The 20,983-nt window shown below is 39.6% G+C and overlaps 1 protein-coding gene across 2 annotated transcripts in view; it reads left to right on the forward strand.

Annotated features, from left to right (window-relative positions):
* Nucleotides 1-1,589: 1,589 nt before the first annotated feature.
* The window catches only part of LGR5 (leucine rich repeat containing G protein-coupled receptor 5), a 91,598-nt gene continuing 72,204 nt past the window's right edge, over nt 1,590-20,983 (forward strand). Inside the window, exon 1 of one of the 2 annotated variants that reach the window (XM_060777459.2) lies at nt 1,590-2,104. In XM_060777459.2, coding sequence (XP_060633442.2) covers nt 1,848-2,104 — 257 coding nt within the window. In that variant the 5' untranslated portion in view covers nt 1,590-1,847. The remainder of the gene's footprint in view (nt 2,105-20,983) is intronic. The other variant, XM_060777458.2, reaches the window with a different exon arrangement.

The raw sequence follows: 20,983 nt of genomic DNA on the forward strand, positions 1-20,983 counted from the left end.
TGCCTGAATATCAAGCAAAAAGAGGGTGCTAGAAACAATATCATACGAAAGCTGACTGGTACAGCCTGGGGATCACAATCAGACACAGTGAAGATATCTGCCCTTGTGCTATGCTACTCTGCTGCTGAGTATGCATGCCCAGTGTGGAAAACATCTCACCACCACACTAAAACAGTGGATGTGGCTCTTAATGAGACATGCCGCATTATCACAGGGTGTCTGCGCCATACACCACTGGAGAAATTACACTGTTTAGCTGGTATTGGACCTGAAATCTGCCAGGAAGTAGCAGCCAATAGTGAAAGGACCAAGGCAGTGACATCTCCAGCTCATCCCCTGTTTGGGTATCAGCCAGCACATCAACGACTTAAATCAAGAAATAGTTTTCTAAGATCTACAGAGACACTCGCTGGAACACCTCAGCAGGGCTGTAGCCAGAAAAAAATTCAGGGAGTGTTGAAAATTTCGGGGGGGGGGGGGTGTTTGAAACCTGCCTCCTAGCTCACGCTGAAGCAAAGAGCACAGCAGGGGGCAGAGCAGCCTTCAATAGCCTGCAGCTCCGCCCCTGTCAACCACCTCCACCAAGTCTGGCCTCCTTAATGAGAGCATTCAACACCCCCCACCCCACCAACTTGGTTGCTTCGCTACATCAGCTATTGCTGCAAGTAATGACAGTGTGAATAAATTGTCAATATTCGCTTGAGATAGTGCTTGCCGTTCTGGAGGGACTCTTAATTTTTTGCGTCTCATAGACTTAGCATGGGGATTTGGTTAACTAGTTAAAATTCATGAGTAAACCAGGTTTTTTTAACCTGAAAAAATTCGGGGGGGGGGCAGAACCCCTACCCTCACCCCCCCCCCCCCCCGCTACAGGCCTGCACCTCAGCAAGCGAGAGTCCAAAAGTGGCAGGCTCAAACTCAGAACCTCAATCAATGACTGATACCAAATGAGAGACTCCCCTGGGCACACAGAAAACTGGGCAACTTGGAAGGTGCTGAACAGACCAGAGGCAGAACAGACTGAGCTCCGGCACCACGAGATGCAGAGCCAACCTTAAGAAATGGGGCTACAAAGTGGAATCCACGACATGCAAGTGTGGAGAAGAGCAAAGCACAGACCACCTGCTGCAATGCAACCTGAGCCCTACCACATGCACAATGGAGGACCTTCTTGCAGCAATACCAGAGGCATTCCAAGTGGCCAGCTACTGGTCAAAGGACATTTAATCAACTACCAAGCTTGCAAACTTTGTATTTTACCTGTTTGTTAAAAAATGCAACGCAACTGTTCGCTCCTGACAGGATAAATAATAAATAAAATCTCTGCCGGAGGTAAAAGGGCGGGAAAAAGGGGGGGTGCCACCTAAGTAAGAATAAAGTTGCTAACTAATGACTGGGAAAGTGACAGGTGGGATGCGCATGAGCGCGCGCACACACCCCTCCCTAGAGAGAGAGAGAGGTATGAGGCGAAAGGACCACCTTGTTGGCACGGGAGCCTTGAAGCTCCTTTTTTTCGGGTGGAAGAGCTCCGCCTCCCTCGGCAGCTTTGCCCCGCCCCTTTCAACCCACCCTCGGGGAAATAAGAGGGGAGGGGGAGGAAAGAGAGAGAGAGAGAGAGAGCCTTTAGGGGCGGCGACGACGACGCGTTTCAGACTCGGGCTCTTTAAAAACGGCGCGCGAAGCGAGATGCGCACAGAAGAGGCGCAAAAGCGTGCCAGCAAAGGCAGGGGAAGCTCAGTCTCCTGAAGCCACCAGAAGGACGACAGGCAACAGCAGTCCCCGGGCTTCTCTCTTTGGACTCCTGAGAGAGAGAGCGCCTCTCCGCCTTGGTTGCGTTTCTGAAGGGCATGCCAGTCTCCTTTCCTCGGAGAGCTTCCTTCCTCCCGCTGGGCACCATGCTGCTTCTCGCCCTCCTGGGCTTATTGGGCTCCGGCTGGCTGCCTTCGCCAGCTTCAGCGGGAGGCGGAGGCTGGTCGGGGAAGCGGCCCCGGAGCTGCCCGGCCGCCTGTCACTGCGAGGCCGACGCCACGCTTTGGAGAGCGGACTGCGCCGACCGGGGCCTGGACGGGGTCCCCGCCAACCTCAGCCTCTTCACCTCCTACCTGTGAGTCCCTCTCCTCGCCATACTCAGGAATTAGGGGTTTGTTGACAAGGGAGCAGGGCAGCTCTATAGGACAAGGCTCAGGGATGGAGGATCTGGAGGTTGGAGGTGCTTCTGCAAAGGGGCGCATAGTACTCTCTCCTCTTCTTTTGCAGCTAGGCAGGAGATAGGAAGTTGGGAAGCCCATGCTTGATCTACACTGCCATATAATGCAGTTTCAGAATGCAGATTAACTGCATTGAGCTGGATTCTATGAGTCTACACCAGGCATGGGCAAACTTCGGCCCTCCAGGTGTTTTGGACTTCAACTCCCACAATTCCTAGCAGCCGGTAGGCTGTTAGGAATTGTGGGAGTTGAAGTCCAAAACACCTGGAGGGCTGAAGTTTGCCCATACCTGGTCTACACTGCCATAAAATCCATCTAAATGCAATTAATCAGTATCTTGAAACAGTCCCCGAATTACATGCGTCTAACTCATAGTTAAGAACAGGGTGAGACAACAAGAATTGAGAGAAATCTCCCCTTAAGAGGGGAAAATTACTCCTGAAAGAGTTATAATCAGAGGAGAAGGGGGTCTCCAATGAAGTTTTCTCACCAGTCTTTGCTTCCACAACAAGCCACATTTTTCATAACCCAATTCTCACAGGGAGAGAAAGTGAGGTGAAATTTTCTGATCAGGGGCACAGGCAGCTAAACAAACACCACAGGGGTGTTAACCCTTTCCTATGCTATCCAAAGCATATGTATTTATCTATGTTTGGCTGGAGTGACATACAAATTCAGCTATCCAAAGCATGCACACACACACATACACACATTGATATAAATAAAAATGTAATGTTCGCTTGTGGGATTAACGTAACTCAAAAACCACTGGACGAATTGGCACTAAATTTGGACACAATACACCTATCAGGCCAACAAGTGACCACCACACATAAAACACTGAAAAACACAGTGAAAGGGACTTAAAAAGCCAAAAAACAAAATACATTACAATGCATGTGCAAAATCAAAAAATATACACGCAAACATACATAGACATATGCACAAATATATATACACACATTTACACATATACACACACACAAAACACATATACACAGACTGGGCACAGCAATGTGTGGCAGGGGACAACTTTGTGTGTGTGTGTGTGTGTATCCTAGCCATCCCCTGCCACACATTGCTCTGGCCCACTCTGGTGGTCATGGGGATTCTGTGTGGGAGGTTTGGCCCAATTCTATCGTTGGTGGGGTTCAGAATGCTCTGTGATTGTAGGTGAACTACAAATCCCAGCAACTACAACTCCCAAATGTCAAGATTCTATTTTCCCCAAACTCCACCAGTGTTCATATTTGGTCATATTGAGTATCCGTGCCAAGTTTGGTCCAGATCCATCATTGTTTGAGTCCACAGTGCTCTCTGGATGTAGGTGAACAACAACTCCAAAACCAAAGGACACTGCCCACCAAACCATTCCAGTATTTTCTGTTGGTCATGGGAGAACTGTGTGCAAAGTTTGGTTCAATTCCATTGTTGGTGGGGTTCAGAATGCTCTTTGATTGTAGATGAACTATAAATCCCAGCAACTACAACTCCCAAATAACAAAATCAATTCTTTGAGTGAAGGACATACATTGGGTTGTTAGGTGTCTTGTGTCTAAATTTGGTGTCAATTCGTCCAGTGGTTTTTGAGTTCTGTTAATCCCACAAATGAACATTACATTTTTATTTATATAGATATATAGTGTGTGGCTAGAGTTATACTTTTAAAATGTATGTGTTCCAATTTACATACAAATTCAACATAAGAACAAACCTTAAAGAGCCTATCTTGTTCATAACTTGGGGGCTGCTGGTATATGGCAGTGTAGATTCAACCCCACTTACAGGTTGAGCATCTCTTATCTGGAATGCTTGGGAATATTGTGCGCTGTTTGGGATCATTTCCGATTTTGGAATATTTGCATATGCATAGTGAGCTATTGTGGACATGGGGCACTAGTCTAAGGAAGGCATTCATTGCTGTTTGCTGCATATTGTAGACCAGGCATGGGCAAACTTTGGCCCTCCAGGTGTTTTGGACCCCAACTTCCACAATTCCTAACAGCCTACTGGCTGTTAGCAATTGTGGGAGTTGAAGTCCAAAATAACTGGCGGACCAAAGTTTGCCCATGCCTGCTGTAGACTCTCAATGTACATCTACACTGGAGAATTAATATAGTTTGACACCTCTTTAACTGCCACAGCTCAGTTGTATGGAATCACAGTAGTAGTAATTTGGTGAGATACCAGCACTCTTTGGCAGAAAAGGTTAAAGACTTTTTGAAACTTCATCCCCCAAGATTCCATAGCCTTGTAATTAAACAGGAGAGATGCACCCTCAGTTATCTGGAACTCAAGCAACTAGCAGAAAAAAATGGAAGAAATCTTACTTTAAATAGAAATTAGAATATATATTAGAATATATGTATAGCGCAGTAAAACTGTGTTACATTAAGTTAAGTTTGTCTTTGTTTTTTAAATGTGCTTTAATTACTGTATTTCAATGTTAATATGAAGTCAATAGAGAATTTAAGTATTTTATAATATGAGTGATAGTATTAGTTAGAGCTATTTTTAATAGTAACTCTCAAGCAACCAGAAACTACATTTATCTAGCACCTGCCAATCCCCATGGGGTTGGCTAACTGAGATTCTACTGTATTTACTTATACATAATGTATTCCCACCATGAAGATGAGACCCCAGTCTCAACATGACATTCTGTTATGTTTCATATACACCTTCCACACACAGCCTGAAGGTAATTTTATAGACAGTGTGTTAATCATTTTGCATATAAAGTTTATGTACATGGAACCACCAAAAAGCAAAGGTGCCACTATCTCAGCTACCCATGTGGGCAATTGGAGTGCATTTCAGAATTCTGGACAAGGGACACTCCACATGTATAGATAATTCTGTAATTAAGTAAGAGGTTGTACAGTCTGTGCATCCCAAATATTCATTGAGAACTGCAAGTTTTGTTTCTTTAAATTCGTCAGAAGTGTCTTTTTTTAAAAAAAAACACACAGCTTTTAAAAACACTTTTTCATATTAACATGTTCAGGGTTGTCTCCTACTTTAGACATTAGATATGCACTATGGAAATTGGGTCTGTTGTAAGGGAACCGGGGAGTTCTGTATGACAAGATGCAGCTATGCCACAGGGATGATCTGGAGGTAGGAGATACTTCTGTAAAATTAGGGATATCCAACAGCCTTTTTCTCACAACACTATGGATGAGAAGAAAGGTCATATAGTAACTCCGCCATCCAGTGTTCTAGAATCAGTTTTGCTGATGCTTTGCTCTTCCACTTCAAACAAAAATCCAGATGCATCATGGACCTGAAGCAGCCCTTGGCACTTTGCACATCTTTTAAAGGAGAGAATGGAACATTTCACCACCTCCTTGTTGCTATGCCATAAATATTTTTTGAATTTGTTAGGCGTAAGCATTATCCATGTCTGCAACAAAGTTGCACACTACAGTTCCCAAGCTATGACACTGTTCAGTGATAGCACTGCAGACATTTCCAGAGATGGGGGCTATTTCACTGCACGTCTGCAGTATGATCAGTGTGTGTTCCATATTATAAATTGCAAGGTCACATATGTGGTATTTTTGGGAACATGCATGTTGTATTAATGCACATTGGGAGATATGATTTAAGCCAGTATTTAAGCTCTCAGAGATTTGTTGATGGTAACAAAAAAAAATTCTTCCCTTTGCAGTAAACAACTGATCAAATGAATGGGATTATTATGATTTCTGTGGTTATGGCCAATTTGTATTGTATCTTTATGGTATTCTGACTGTATTAGTATATTATTGTTTTGTCACAGGGGAAGGGATGTTACAGTGTTAGTATGCCTGTCAGAAGTGGGTTTAGAGAGCTTTGGTGGAAAAATACAGTTGAGAGGCCCTCTTCATGTCTAAACAGAAAAGTACTTTCTTGTGGGAATTAACCTATAACCTGTTGTTATCTTACATGCATTTCTGTGTGTGTATAGGGAGGTCCTGATCATCTGTAGAATTCCACTTCGTGTACATTGGCTAATCTTTGCTTTATTCTGGTATAGTTTAAGCTGTTGTGCAAACAAGCATATCAAATCAGAGGCAAATCCCCTTAGATGCAAATGATAGTTAGAAGAGAATTACAACAGACTTCACATAATGTAGATCTGTATATTCCACAAAAGAATATGCAGTGTGTCAATTCCCAATAATAGTATGCATATTTTAAACATCTGTACATTGGGAAATTAAATATATGTCATGTATAGTCAGTTATAATATTATCTATTTAAAATTCATCAGATAAAGTTACCTAATATGCTATATGATGTGTATGTTCTATTGTATACAAAGAAATGTATTTTATCATTTTGATTAGGCCAGAAGGATGCTGACTTCATATTTCCTTCCAAAGGATTGGCTTTGAACTACCAAATTTGATTTAATATTTAACCAATTTATATATCTAGACTTAAAGAGTTAAAATAGAGAATGTGTTCATCAATGTTGGTAATGCTCTGTTTGCATCTTTGGAGAAGTAGTACTCAGTCTTGGACAGGATTGTTTGCCTTGGACAGAATTGTTTGGGGATCTCTATTTGGATAGTTGTACATCAGAATGATGATCCTAACACAACAGTAACAATTTGAAAGCTAGTAAGGAAGTCAACTGAGCACTAAATACAGTGTTTGAATAGAAAGCAGCCACACTATATAATGTTTGATATGTTAATGTATACCCAACTTGAAGTTTTGTAGTGCATACTTCCTTAGCTGTCTAGATGGCAGAGAACAAATATATGAATGGGAAAGTGGTGGTTTCACATTATTGCACTGATATGTAATATAAATGCTGTTGCAAAAGCATGTTCTTTATCATAATGAGATGGGGGTATAGAATTGGTTATGATTATGTCCATATTCTGGCAAATTTATATTTGTTCAGTGTGTTGTATCATTGCTATTACCTATCTCTATGGTCATTTTTTTCTAATTAAAATATTTTATGGTGTAGAATTTTGGCTTTCTGCTTATTGTAGGTACATGTCACTATCTGTTAGCTAGAACTTTGATGTGAACAATTTTTCATTTCAATAAGCAGAATGGTATGAATTCAGAAAGTAGATCTTGTATTTCAGTGCAGTAGTAAGACTTAGTCAGCAAAATCATACTAACTACTACAATGTGATCATATCTGCTCAGAGCCACAAGATGCCAAGCCCAAGGAATTGCAACAAGCATTCCTCAAGCTACAGTATCCACCACATGACGTAAAACAAATCAACAGGGAAAGACTTGTACCCAAGATTAATCTTTTGGCGAACAGACTGAAGACAACAAATGACATACCAACCCTTTATTTGCCTACAAACAACTTCCTAATCTCAAATAGGTACTTATCTACATGAGGAATCACAACTGTCAGGATTTGGATATTACCTGGTCTTTTTTTATGTGATAGCAGAATTAATACCTCTGGCCTAACTGTAATTAGGGTGTGGGGGTTAATGCAGTGGGAATAGTATATAGGTTGTAGTTATACTGAATAAGTTTGATGAGAGTTGTTGAGGGAAGGATGTTGTTTTGGAGAATTGCTGCAGTAAGTAGAAGCTGTAACATTTGTATATTTTGTACATACTTTATGTACTGCTGCAACAAGGAAGAAAGAACAAAAGTCTCTGTGTGTTTAATTGTTTGGGTACACTTTTGTTTTTGGATACCTGCTTCCTTAACTGGAACTGATAAGAGTCACTTCCACAAGAACAAGAATTTTATGACTGCATAGAACCCCTGAGAGTAACATGGATAGGCAGATGGCTACAAGATCTTGTCACAAATCCAGATGCCAACTCTACCTATCCATCTATTTGGAGAAGTCATCACAGAACGTAATCACATCATGTAATCACTTGCTCTGTCAACGGTATTCTTCAGCACTCTGCATTGGGCAAGCAGGTCAATTTCTGCACCAAATGGACATAGATCAGACATTAGGAATACATTTACAAAAAAAAAAAAACCAGTGTCAGAATACTTTTGTCTCCCTTGGCATTCTGTCACTGATGTCAGAACATCTGTCCTGCCCTTGAACAAAAAAAAAACTACAAAGAAAGATTGAAAAGATAAGCAGACTATGTAAACTGGAATATATGCACAAACTCTAGTCCCTCAAGAGGAGAAATGGGAGAATTGTTTCCTTGCACACTACGTATATTATAATATTAATGTATGCCCCAGCATTATGAAGCCTAGTTTATGATATCTTCTTTCTGGTTTCCAATCAGCGTCATAATGTGTTCCAATAACTCCTTTCTCCTTCTATTTTCCCCAGCATCATTACCTTCTCCAAGTGTTCCTGTCTTCTCATTATGTGACCAAAGTACTTCATCTTTACCTCTAATATCCTTCCCTCCAGTGAGCAGTCGGGAATTTTTTCCTGGAGTATAGACCTAAGAGATAGTCCCATTTATTTTAGTGGGACTTCTGAGTTGATGCATAGCATTACACTATCGTGTTGGAACCCTTGAGATTTATTCAAGTATGCACTAGATTTGGTATGGGATCTTCTATATAGAGGTTCAGAGAAGCAGTTTGAGTATTACATTAGCAGACCAGAGTTTCTAATCCTCACTGGCCACGGAAATCCATTGGTCAGGGCACACACTCTCTGCCTCAAGGAAAGGTCATGGCAACCACCTCTGAAGAAATCTTGCCAAGAAAACCACATGATAGACTCACTTTAGGGTCACCATAAGTTGAAAGTGACTTAAAGAAACACAAAATCAGCACCTTAAATACCATGTTATTTACCGATTGAGACAAAAGAATACACCACATGGGTGTTGTAACAGCCAGGTCTGACACTTTAGGTTATTTCTGAAAACTAAATGTTCTTTAAGTTTAGCTTCATTGGCATTTATTATCCCCATTCAAACTTCCCATCTATAGATATTTGAAATTTTTTTAGAAGATCAAAGGCATTGTTCATGTTGATTATCTTTATTGGGAAGCTTATCTCATGAAAAGATAAGCCGAGATACAGATCAGATGTTGATACTTGAGGCCCTCTTGAAACTTGTTGATGTAGAAAATTGTTCTTCTGCACCAGGAGGGGATGCTGCAACACTGTCCTGCACATTTTAAGTCATTGATATACATCTCATGTAAAAATATTAGCCAAGTGTCCAATGATATATGTTCTTTCCTACATAATGCATTGGGCTAGAAATAGAATTTTGTAATTTTGGAGTATTATTTTATGAGGAATGCTGGTTTTCATCCAATTGAAATGAAAGTTCGAACGTTTTATTGTTGTAACATCAGGACTGTTTAATCATTCAGTATGCTGCTTGTGCTAATCCCTTATGCAGATGATATTTTGAAATATTGTGTGTATTGGTTGTTTTTTTTTTTGACAGTTGTATAGTGAACTTTCTCATTTTATTGAAATGAATATCTATTTTACGGAGGGTAAATATGCTTTGTGTGGGTAACAACTTTACTTACAACAAACAATGTTTAATGAATATAATATATATAAAAACTGTAAAAAGCATATAAGTAAATACATTTTATTGCATTTGGTATTAAACAATTAACACTGTTGTTACATCCTGCATTATAAAAAGGATAGGCAGTACATGTATGCTTCAGTAGCACTTCATCAGTAAAATATGAATCGAGGCTTTAAGATGTTCAAAGACTGATAAGCTGAACTTCCCCAGATAATTCAGAAGATATATAAGAAAGTTTTTATAGGAAACTCTGAAAATTGGACTTACAGGTACCTCATTTATAAGCATGTTATAGCTCAGTATATATAGCAGGCATGGGCAAACTAAGGCCTGGGTGTAGGTGTGGCCCCTTGGGTGCTTACCACAGGCCCTCCTCATTTTCCATGTTCTCTCAGCATAAGGACATGGTGGCCTGCCGCATCTTTGTGCAGAAAGGGGGAGGAAGGCACACAGCAGCTGAGAGCCCTCTGGAGCACTCTCAGCCACTGCATGTCTCACTCTCCTCCTGGCATATGGAGGTGCAGGTGGCCCCATCCTTATGCTGTGAGGACAGCCCAAGGAAGGCATGCAATGACTGAGAGCACTCTTGACTGTCGTCTATCTCACCCTCCTCCTGGCATAAGGCCAAAAGGATAGCCTGAAGATCAGTGTGAAGGATCAGGGAGGAGGATCAGAGCAGTCACCGCATGTCTCGTTTTCCTCCCAGCATAAGGATGAGGTGAGCAGCCCCATCCTTATGCCAGGAGGAAAACCTGAGGATGACCTGGGCCCTGCCTTGCCCCCTCCCAGCCCCACCCTCTCCCAGGCCCTCTCCCTCCCAGGCCCATCTCACCCAGCATGTGCCCGGCTGCCCTCTCTCCTGGCCCGGCCCTCTTGGTCGAACCCACAATGCAGCCGCAAGGCAAAAAAGTTTACTCATGCCTGATAAATAAGCTACTCTGTTTCCCCATGTGTTATGTAACCAACTATACGTTTTCCTCTGATATTAAGCATGCTATTTACTTTTCTTGTGTAGTGTTATTTGGCATAATATATGGTGAACAATAGGCTAATGGGGTGCATATTTATCTAAAAGTAAGGCTGCACGGATCAGCCTATAGCTGCCCTAGAAACCAAAGCAGGAGTGGGGGAATGTGGGCTCTCCAGCAATTGGTGGACTCCCAGCTTCCATCTGCCCTAACCAACATAGACAAGAGATCAGTGAAGTCCAGTAATATATGGAGGTTTGTTCTTAAATTTAAGGAGAATATGCATATAAACAAAGAACATTGATTTCACTACTTTAAATGGGATTTACTCTCAAGTAAATGGAATACATTTTTAGCATTAATCACACAAGACTGATAGGTCAGAACTGACTTTGAAGAACTAGAGAACAAAGGATTATGAACTTCCTCTTATGTTTTAGAAGTTGCTTTCTAGTAATTGGTTCCTCTAGCAGATGGAAAGTTGGTTCTCAGTTCTTTTTAAAAATGCAGATGCTTTATGGCAATGAGAAAGGATACAGAAAGGATATATTCACTCAGTCATCTAGCATAAACATTAAATATATTATTCAGTTACTCCACCTTATGTTACCATATGATTGAAACTGAAGTTTGACTAATTATGGTGTCAAAAATTGCCTTTTCTTTCATGTCTTTCTTATTGAAACTGATGGGTCTTGTATATGCTTAACTTTAGCTGGTCTATATTTTGTTTTTCTACTAATTCCAGATAGTTACATCATAAAAGTAATAAAAATTGCAGAGGCATCAACTACTTGGTTTGTTTCTGATTATTGTTCCTCGGGTGAACCTTAGTTCATCTATCACTACATATTTTTGTTACATACTATATCAAAAGTGTGTTTAAAGTATGATTGTTTCCTCTTCATGTACAGCAAATCAGTTACTGTTGATCTAATGGGAATTCCACATGCTTTTGAGATTAAATTAGAAACCTCTTTTTTTCAGTTGTATATATTGTGCTTTCTTATCGCTATGTTGTGAAATATAAGAGCCAGGATCTGCAAGTCCTTTACACGTGGAACTTCCATTAGATTTCTGCAGCAGTTTTCTACCATGTGAAAGCCTTATCTCTTTTTAAGGAAAGAGTAAATAATGAAGGCGGGAGATCCTTTATTTTATCTCTTTGAAATCTTAGCTATGCTTGCGGCAAAATCAAAATGCAGTTTCCTTATTTTTTAACATGTTGATTTTTGTTTGTGACTATAGATCAAACCTACCATTATTTATTTATTTATTTATTTACTGTCCTTGTATACCGCCGTTTCTCAGCCTAACTGGCGACTCAACACGGTTTACAACAGAATATACAGTACACAGTATACAATTAAAACCGTAAAAAACATAATACACCATATTTCACATAAATCACAATCCAATACATCTCCTAACTAAAATCGTGGTCCAATTGCATCATCCATATTACCAATCCGTAGTCAACACATTCATTGCACCAAATTAACCAAATGCCTGCTTGAACATCCAAGTTTTTAGTCTTTTTCGGAATACCATCAGCGAGGAAGCTGATCTTACCTCCATGGGAAGGGCGTTCTATTTACCATAAAATAGTTTCAAATATGTGTTTATTCTTATTCTATTCCCAAATTTGTCTAATTATGAAACTTTATAAATAAAGGAAATGTATTCAGTTGGAAGTGCCAATCAGAGTATAGGAGGCACATTGAATCAATGGGGGATTCAGTAAATTGACACATATGTAAATCCCATTGGTTATACATCAGAAGCGGTTCCTCAAGTTGCTCTTGACATGAAAAAAGGAAAAAAATGATTATATTATACTAATTGAGACCAATGATTAGATTTGGATCTAGAAGATGTTTAATTTAAGGCTCCATCTACACTCCCATATAAAATCCATATTATGTGCTTTGAACTGGATTATATGGCAATGTAGACTCATATAATCCAGTTCAAAGAAGGTAATTTGAATTATCTGGATTACATGGCAGTGTAGATCCAGCCTCTATTGTCATGTTATCTTGAGATCTAATGAAGAGGAAGGGTCTGCATAATCAGAAATAGGGCCCATCATGTGATGTGGTGGTTTCACCCAGAGTAATCCCTATGTTTTATTGGAAAAGCAAACAATGGTTGTTAAAGTAGAAGGAACAACAAAAAGAGGAAGACTGAATTACAGGTGGATAGGCTCAATCAAGGAGCAATAGCCCTGAGTTTGCAGGATCATAAATAGATTGTTAGTTTATAGGATGTCTCAGAGGCTTTATTGGTAGTGTTGCCATGTTTTCAAAATAGTAAAAAAGGGAGAGTCAAAATTCATGGTGTGTGGTATTTATGGTTAGGAAGTAACTATTAAGAAGAATGTGTTCTGTCTGAGAATCTCATCCCAACAGAAAATTTACTCACCCCCATCATACAGGATCATCTTCCCTTTCTAACTCAACCATCCACTAAATTTCTTATCACACAGGCTGGCAGTTGTCAGGCTGGATAGTTTTAAAATACTCCTTTCAATGGGATCTTCCCTCCATCTCTTTGAACTCCTCCTCTAGAGAAGACCAGCATACGTTTAAAACACTTCTTTCAGTGGGACCCTCACTGCCTTTAATCCACTAATGCACATAGTGATCATGGGCAGGCACTTCATAAAACAGAGAAATCCCTATCCCATGGAAAGCTACCTGTTTTTAGGTATTTCTATGTGCATGCAATGGAGTGGAGTTGATTGGTGCTTGGTGTTGAAATCCTCCCATTGCTAGACATTGAAGATGGAGTCCCATGCTGCAGCAATAGAGTCTCATGACTCCACTGGAAGCAGTCCTGCATCGTTTGATGAGCCCTGTGGTAGTTCATCTTTGAACCTTCTTTGAAGTGTGAAGAAATGGGGGAGGAAAACCATCTGATGCCAAGTTAAAGTTCAGATATTTCGGTTAATTTGCCCATGCATTTATTTGTAAAATTAATATATGGATTTCATAAATTACACAATTTTTACATTTCTGTTTTTAGGAAATAACCATGCCCCAAATATAAGATTTTTGGCATCTTGTTGCGTTTATACAATAGGAAATTTTTTTAGTGCTCAGATAGTCAAGATATCTGCCAATCCTATAAAATTCCAGCTTTCAACCCCTTAAATAAAGAACATCTCTTAAAATAAGAGACATCTGGCAACCCTACTGATTTCATGGGGTTTCCTACAAATGGAAGCCAACTTGTTGGCAGCTAGCAACAGTAAGAATAAGAATCGTTAGTTGATAGAAATGAGGAAAGCAATAAAGTTTGATTCTCTATTTTGAAATAATTTTAGTAAGTTCAAAAAAGAACTTAAGGAATATTTAAGGCTGGTAAAGTATAATGTTGCAATTTATTATGCCATGTCTTAAAGCAACTTTGTAATGGCTTTATACAACTTAAACTAACTATTCCTGGAACAAACCCAAAATAATTCAATGAAACAGCAAGAATAATATTCTAATGTGCAACCTAAAGCAAGCTCTCTCCCAGGCAATTATTTTTGCTCTTTCCATGCCTATACTGCTCATATTTTGATATGAACAGTATCACAGGTATTTTTATATTGCCAGATCAGCATTGCTTGGTATAAGTTCCATTTTAGAGAGCTCCCTACCTAACATTCAGTGTCATGAGTTGTGCTGTCTAGGGATTCGGGCATAATGAAAACCTACACAATATGAGGAGCAAACATAGATTGAAGTTTTATAAGGGCCCTTCCAGACAGGCCCAAAACTTGTGACCTGATGCAGTTTTTTTAACCCACTTTGGAGCAGTAGAACTAAAAGAAACAGACAAGGGAGGAATTTTATTTATTCCCATAATTTCTCGTAATGCTTTATGAGACATTTTAAGAAGATTATTAAATGGGCCAAACTCATATTAACATAATGCAGGTATTTAAAAATTCATCCTAAGGTTATTCTGCAGTTTAAGGGAATTTTAGATGTAAGAATAAAAGAGTGCAAGAAAATTTGAAGCTTACATAAAAATATGGGGAAGGAAATGAATAACCAGTTCAAGTTCTGTATGTTGCCTGTTGTTGTTCATTCGTTCAGTCGTCTCCGACTCTTCGTGACCTCATGGACCAGTCCACGCCAGAGCTCCCTGTCGGCCGTCACCACCCCCAGCTCCTTCAAGGTCAGTCCAGTCACTTCAAGGATGCCATCCATCCATCTTGCCCTTGGTCAGCCCCTCTTCCTTTTGCCTTCCACTTTCCCCAGCATAATTGTCTTCTCTAGGCTTTGCTGTCTCCTCATGATGTGGCCAAAGTACTTCAACTTTGTCTCTAGTATCTTTCCCTCCAGTGAGCAGTTGGGCTTTATTTCCTGGAGGGTGGACTGGTTGGATCTTCTCGCAGTCCAAGGAACTCTCAGAACTTTCCTCCAACACCACAGCCCAAATCATCGATCTTCCTTCGCTCAGCCTTCCCTAAGGTCCAGCTCTCACATCCGTAGGTTACTACAGGGAATACAATGACTTTGACTAGGCGGATCTTTGTTGCCAGTGTGATGTCTCTACTCTTTACTATTTTATCGAGACTGGACATTGCTCTCCTCCCAAGAAGTAAGCGTCTTCTGATTTCCTGGCCACAGTCTGCATCTGCAGTAATCTTTGCACCTAGAAATACAAAGTCTGTCACGGGTATGTTGCCTAGCTTACCACTAAAATCATTATTCTTCCAAAAAATGTATTGCTAGATATTGATATAACTCCTGAACCTTGTAAATAGCCTGGACATAAATTTGCAAATAAAATTAGCATTAAAAAAAGTACCTTCAAATGACAGAAATTACATTTTATGGAGACAAATTCACCTCTTCAAGTCATGTTTCTTATTGATTAGTTTGTTTTTTGTTATCTGATTACTAATTGTATATATTATAAATTGTATAATCTTGGTACTCCTCAATATACAAGTTAATAAAATGTTTTTAAAATGCTTTTAAAGCTGATTCTGATTATACTTAATTAAAACACAACTCCAAACTATGTCTTTCCCTATTTGCTAAATTTCTGTTTGTTTTTCAGGACTGGATTCTTTTAAACAGAAGGTACATTGAAAAGACCTTATACTCATTCATATATGTGTGTGTGAGAGAGAATGTGTGACTGCTGTGTGGAAATGTGTACGCTGATGGAGGGGGGTGTTATTTAAACTACTTAAATGCAAGGATCTGGCAGAGCGAAAAGGTACCTTCAGTTTGGCTTAGTGTCTTGAGTGCGAAGGACAATTGGCCTGACAGAGGGAGCCTGACTCCAGCAGGGAACGCGTGCATGGAGGTGACCTACCCAGTCAGTATGTCAGCTGAGATTACACTTTCTTCAACTGTTCCCTTGTTAACAGAGCTTTTTCTTCAATGTGGTTTGTCTTTCAAAGGCTTGCTGCCACAATTGCAATCCAACTCTGGAGCAATCTTTTCATATTCTCTGTGATTCCCATCCATTCTTGTTTATGGCTCTGGTTTTTAATCATTTCCACTCAAAAGGATTGGATTTGCATCCAAAATGAGTATGTCATATAGGACTGTTAATTCTCTCAGTTATTTAAAATGTCACAGTACATTCCAGTTAAGCTTCTGTGTGGCTCATTAAGACAGGGATGAGGAAAGTATCCTGTGGGCAGTACAGGTCATTTTTGGGGCACCAGCTGCCCCATAGAAGTGCACACCCAAATGGATCTGAAATATTAACAATGTTTTTAAAAAGCTGTTACTGAGCTTAAAATTGTCTAATCTCATTCTCACAGATCTACCATGGGGGTATATTGGATCAAACTTGTTTTGGGGGGAAAATATGTATTCAGAATTGGCACTTGCAATGAGACACAACTTTTCAAAGTCTCCCAGGTGTCTCCAAGGAACAGGGAAAGTAGCCTGAATATCTTGAAGTTTAACTGTCTTCCTTCTCATCTCACTCACTCCTCTCTTTCAAGTTTTTTTTAAACCAAAAACAAGAACCAGGATTTGACAGATGGAGCTGTCAAAGTCAGGAAGTACTGAACTGTTTTGATATGTTGTACCTCTGGAATAACTGAAACAGTAGTAGAGTATTACTACTTTGTGGATTTTACTGCCTTACTGTTAACTTTCGCAGTTCTTTTCACCAGCTACCTCATCATAATTTAAATGATTGAAGCTGCACTGCAAATTCCTTTCTTGGTTGGAGGTACAAATGAATTATTCCATTATTAGAAAAAATGGTAGAGATATCTTTCTTCATCATCTCTTATTAGACATTTGTTTGTTTTTGCTTTAAATTCCTGATTTCATCCACTCTTTCTTTTGTCTTTTTAAAATTCTCTGTCCTTCACCTCCTTTAGTTCTGCCTCTTATCTTCTGTCTCCCATCACAACAATTCCTGCCTATGCTTGTCTTTTCCTAAGTCAGTCTTTCTCTTACTTTCTTGTCCTGTTCTTCTCCATATCACTACTTGTCAATTACTGGTTAAAGATCTTACATTACATATAGTGTATCATACTCAAATGTGTGTCCTTGTGTTTTAAAGATGTATCAAATATTTTGGGTGATATGTAATTTTTCTCTTAGTAGTCACAGCTGCCCCAATCTGAGAACTGAAGCACTTTTGTGGACCATGTATAATTGTGTGGATCAGGTATAATAGGCACATACAATCCTCCCAACTTTCAGAAATATTCATACATCTATTTGTTTCATGGCCACTGGGTCTTGTAGTCTTCTGTTCCCTGATCTGCATGCAGTTCACTGAGATTAAGTATTTTTGGCCAGTACAGAAAACGAAGTTTTGGCAATTCTACTCAGAATGAGTAATGTTTGCGTTTATCTTATAGTGAAAAAGTCAAGGTAAAGCTCCAAAGGCTCTGAATGAAAGGCCATCCTTTCACAGGCACTGAAGTCTAACTTGAAGGTGACTCGAGGTCAGGGTGTCTATGAAATGTACGCCTCCAATGCATACTGCAACATGCATCCAGCCAAAAAGAGCATGTTTTAAAAACCTCACCAGTAATCATGAATGAAGCCATAAAATACACTTTAGCCGAATACTGTATAAACAATGCAGAACAGGAATCTGGAAGCAATATACAGAGCATTTATGTGGATGGGACTAATGCTAGGACATTAAAAAAAGAACCCAGGTACAAACTCAGCTGGGTACTTAAAAAAATCTCTCCTGGAGAGGAAAACACAACGTTCTTGTTGAAACGCTTGCTTTTACTTTCTTGCTTTACTCTGAATAGCTCTAGCACTGATTCTCATCAGATAGGCTGTTTTTCACTGCATCATGCTGGGGGAGATAAAAAAAATATTTCTTGGATTGCACTGATCCACACTAGTAGATCTTTATGGACTCCATCCCAGTTTCCATCCAGTTCATGAGGTGCCTGTGTAGGCATTCCGAGCCACTTAAATCCACATCTTGACTCAGGTTAAATGGTTGAGTAGAAAAAGCCTATATTAATCAAAACTTAAATTCTTTTGTTAATGATTTAATGATTTCTGGCTTCAACAGCGCAGACATATAAAGCTATAGCAGTTGCCACCATACAAGCAGGTTTTTCATGCTCTCACAGTAAGTAGACACAAGTATGTGGTTTAGAAGTGTGCCTCTCTTGCCAAAATGTTAATATGGCAAACTGATTTTCCTAACAGTTCACATATAGAAGTGTTGTTCTTATGCCATTGAGTGAACTCTCAGGAAACCGCTGTGCTTCTCTGGGTTTCTAAACAGGGAGAGAGATCAGGGATGTGGGAAAGAAAAGAAACCTCAGATAAGGGGAAATACTATTATGTGTATATGTTACATCAAGTTGCCTTTGACTTCTAGTGACCACATGAATTTCATAGACTTTCTTAGGCCTATTCTGCACTGTGATATATTCCAGATTATCAAATCAGATAATCCATATTATCTGCTTTGAAGTGGATTATATGGTTCTACACTGCCATATAATCCAGTTCAAAGTAGATAATCTGGCTTTTATATGGCAGTGCAGAAGGGGCCTTTGACAAGGAATACTCAGAGGTGGTTTGCCTCTGCCTTCCACTGAATTATAGCCTACAACATCTGATATTTCTTGAGAGTATCCCATCCAGGTGTTAACTAGGCTGGCCCTGCATGTATCTCCACCATTTCATAGATGAAAACAATCTAGCATCATCCATCAACTACTTGTTCGTGACAGGGCCAAGTTTCTTTGAATACAGCCATTGCATTGTAGCTTATCCATCACTAGAAGGATGGAGGGTCAATTCATGTTTGCACTTATAAGTGCAACAGTGGCATAGAGAATAGACAAGAAAAGGCATCAAATACACATTTGAAATTTAAATGTTCAGTTGAACAATAACAGAAAAAAATATATAGAAAAAACCTACATGTGGCCAATACATTTATAGCATCGTTGAGCGTTGTTTTTAAACAGGCAAAAAAATGTTTATATTACGTGTGCATTTGTTTTCCTTTTTTAAGGAACAAACTATATTATCAGAATAAAAGTAAATGTATTTCAAATGCCAGCACTAAATCCAATGAAATGACAAAACATGGGATAATATGTTTCGGAATATGAAAACTATACCATGTAACAGATAGTTGCAGAGAGCAATATAAATACCAGACTTTATTGGTATACACTGCACAGGACACAAAGCATATGGTAATCTGGAAATTATACTGTCAGGCAATACAAGGACATATGATGTTGGACAGCTTGATAATTATCCAGTATCCCACTCTCCAAATATTTGTAAATGCTGCTGTCTCTGTAGGCCATTCATTGTACATGTTTCAACTCTGTGATCTTTTGAATCAAAGGAGTTGAGCAGAACAACAGACAACCACTTTTGACATTAAAAATATCAAAACAAAGCTTCCTACATTTCCTGAGAAATAAAAACTGTCACATTCAGATATCATTGTTAGTGGAAGATATGATTCTATTTCTGCAGGCAAGTCACAGTGAGTTTGCCTGTTTGTAACAATGAGCTTCTATTTTATGTAGATTTTTTTTTAAAAAATGTATTTGTTATACAGTATAGTTTTATTCATAAACTTTAGTGTGTGAGTTAGCATATTATTTTTTATAGAAATTAAGTATCTTCATTTCTGTATGTCTTAATATAATAAAACCAGACCAGTTGTGTAGCTTTTATAGACTATTCAGTGGTCTGTTTAGATATTACATTGCTCTGTCACACAAAGGAAAACCAAGAGTGATGGAAATCCACTGATTGCTGGCTAAACTCTGTAGAGAAAGAGAAGCAGTGCATCCTTTTACATTCTCCTGCCATTGCTACCTTGAGCCTGGAGGCTCTTTCACATCTACCTGTAAACCTCTAAACCTCCCTGGGCCATCATTCTTCCATATCTCAACACTGCAACCTATTTCAGACATTCAGTTTTTCAAGCATACCAGAAGATATTGGCAAATTATTATGAATTTTAAAATGATATCCCCCAATATATGAGGGATTGTGTGGTCATCCAGCCATTAAAACAAACTCTTGCCAGATCTAATTTTAGCTTATGAAATGACACTTCTGTCAGTACTTTCAGAAATATTATTGTTATTAACCCAGGAGCAAAAAATGTTGTGTTTCATATTTAGTCTGGTATGCATCTGCCTGGAGCAGCCCTGGATCTTGCAGATTCACGCTACATCTGGAGCCATTATCCATCTGCTCCACTTGACTGTGTAGTTGCCATCCCTAGATGGCCATGAAACTCCTTCCAAGCTCCTGACCATTGTGGGTGCCCTGGTGATGACCTCATCGACCAGCCCATGCCAGAGCTCCCTGTTGGCCATGGCCACCCCCAGCTCCTTCAAAGTCAAGCCAGTCACTTCAAGGATACCATCCACCTATCTTGCCCTTGAGCTACCCTTTTTCCTTCCATTTCCTCCAGCATCATTCTCTTCTCCAAGCTTTCCTGTCTTCTCATTATGTGGCCAGAATACTTCATCTTTGCCTCTAATATCCTTTCCTCCAGTGAACGTTTGGGCTTTATTTCCTAAAGTATGGACTGTTAGATCTTCTCACAGTCCAAGGCACTCTCAGAATTTTCCTCCAACACCACCGTTCAAAAGCGTCTATCTTCCTTCACTCAGCCTTCCTTATGGTACAGCTCTCACATCCATAGGTTGCTATGGGGGAATACCATTGCTTTAACTATGCGGACCCTCGTTGTCAGTGTGATGTCTCTACTCTTCACTATTTTATCGAGATTGGTCATTGCTCTCCTCCCAAGAAGCAAACGTCTTCTGATTTCCTGGCTGCAGTCTGCATTTGCAGTAATCTTTGCACCTAGAAATGCAAAGTCTGTCAC

This window comes from Anolis sagrei, chromosome 5 (assembly GCF_037176765.1).
Source record: "Anolis sagrei isolate rAnoSag1 chromosome 5, rAnoSag1.mat, whole genome shotgun sequence".
Taxonomy (NCBI): Eukaryota; Metazoa; Chordata; class Lepidosauria; order Squamata; family Dactyloidae; genus Anolis; species Anolis sagrei.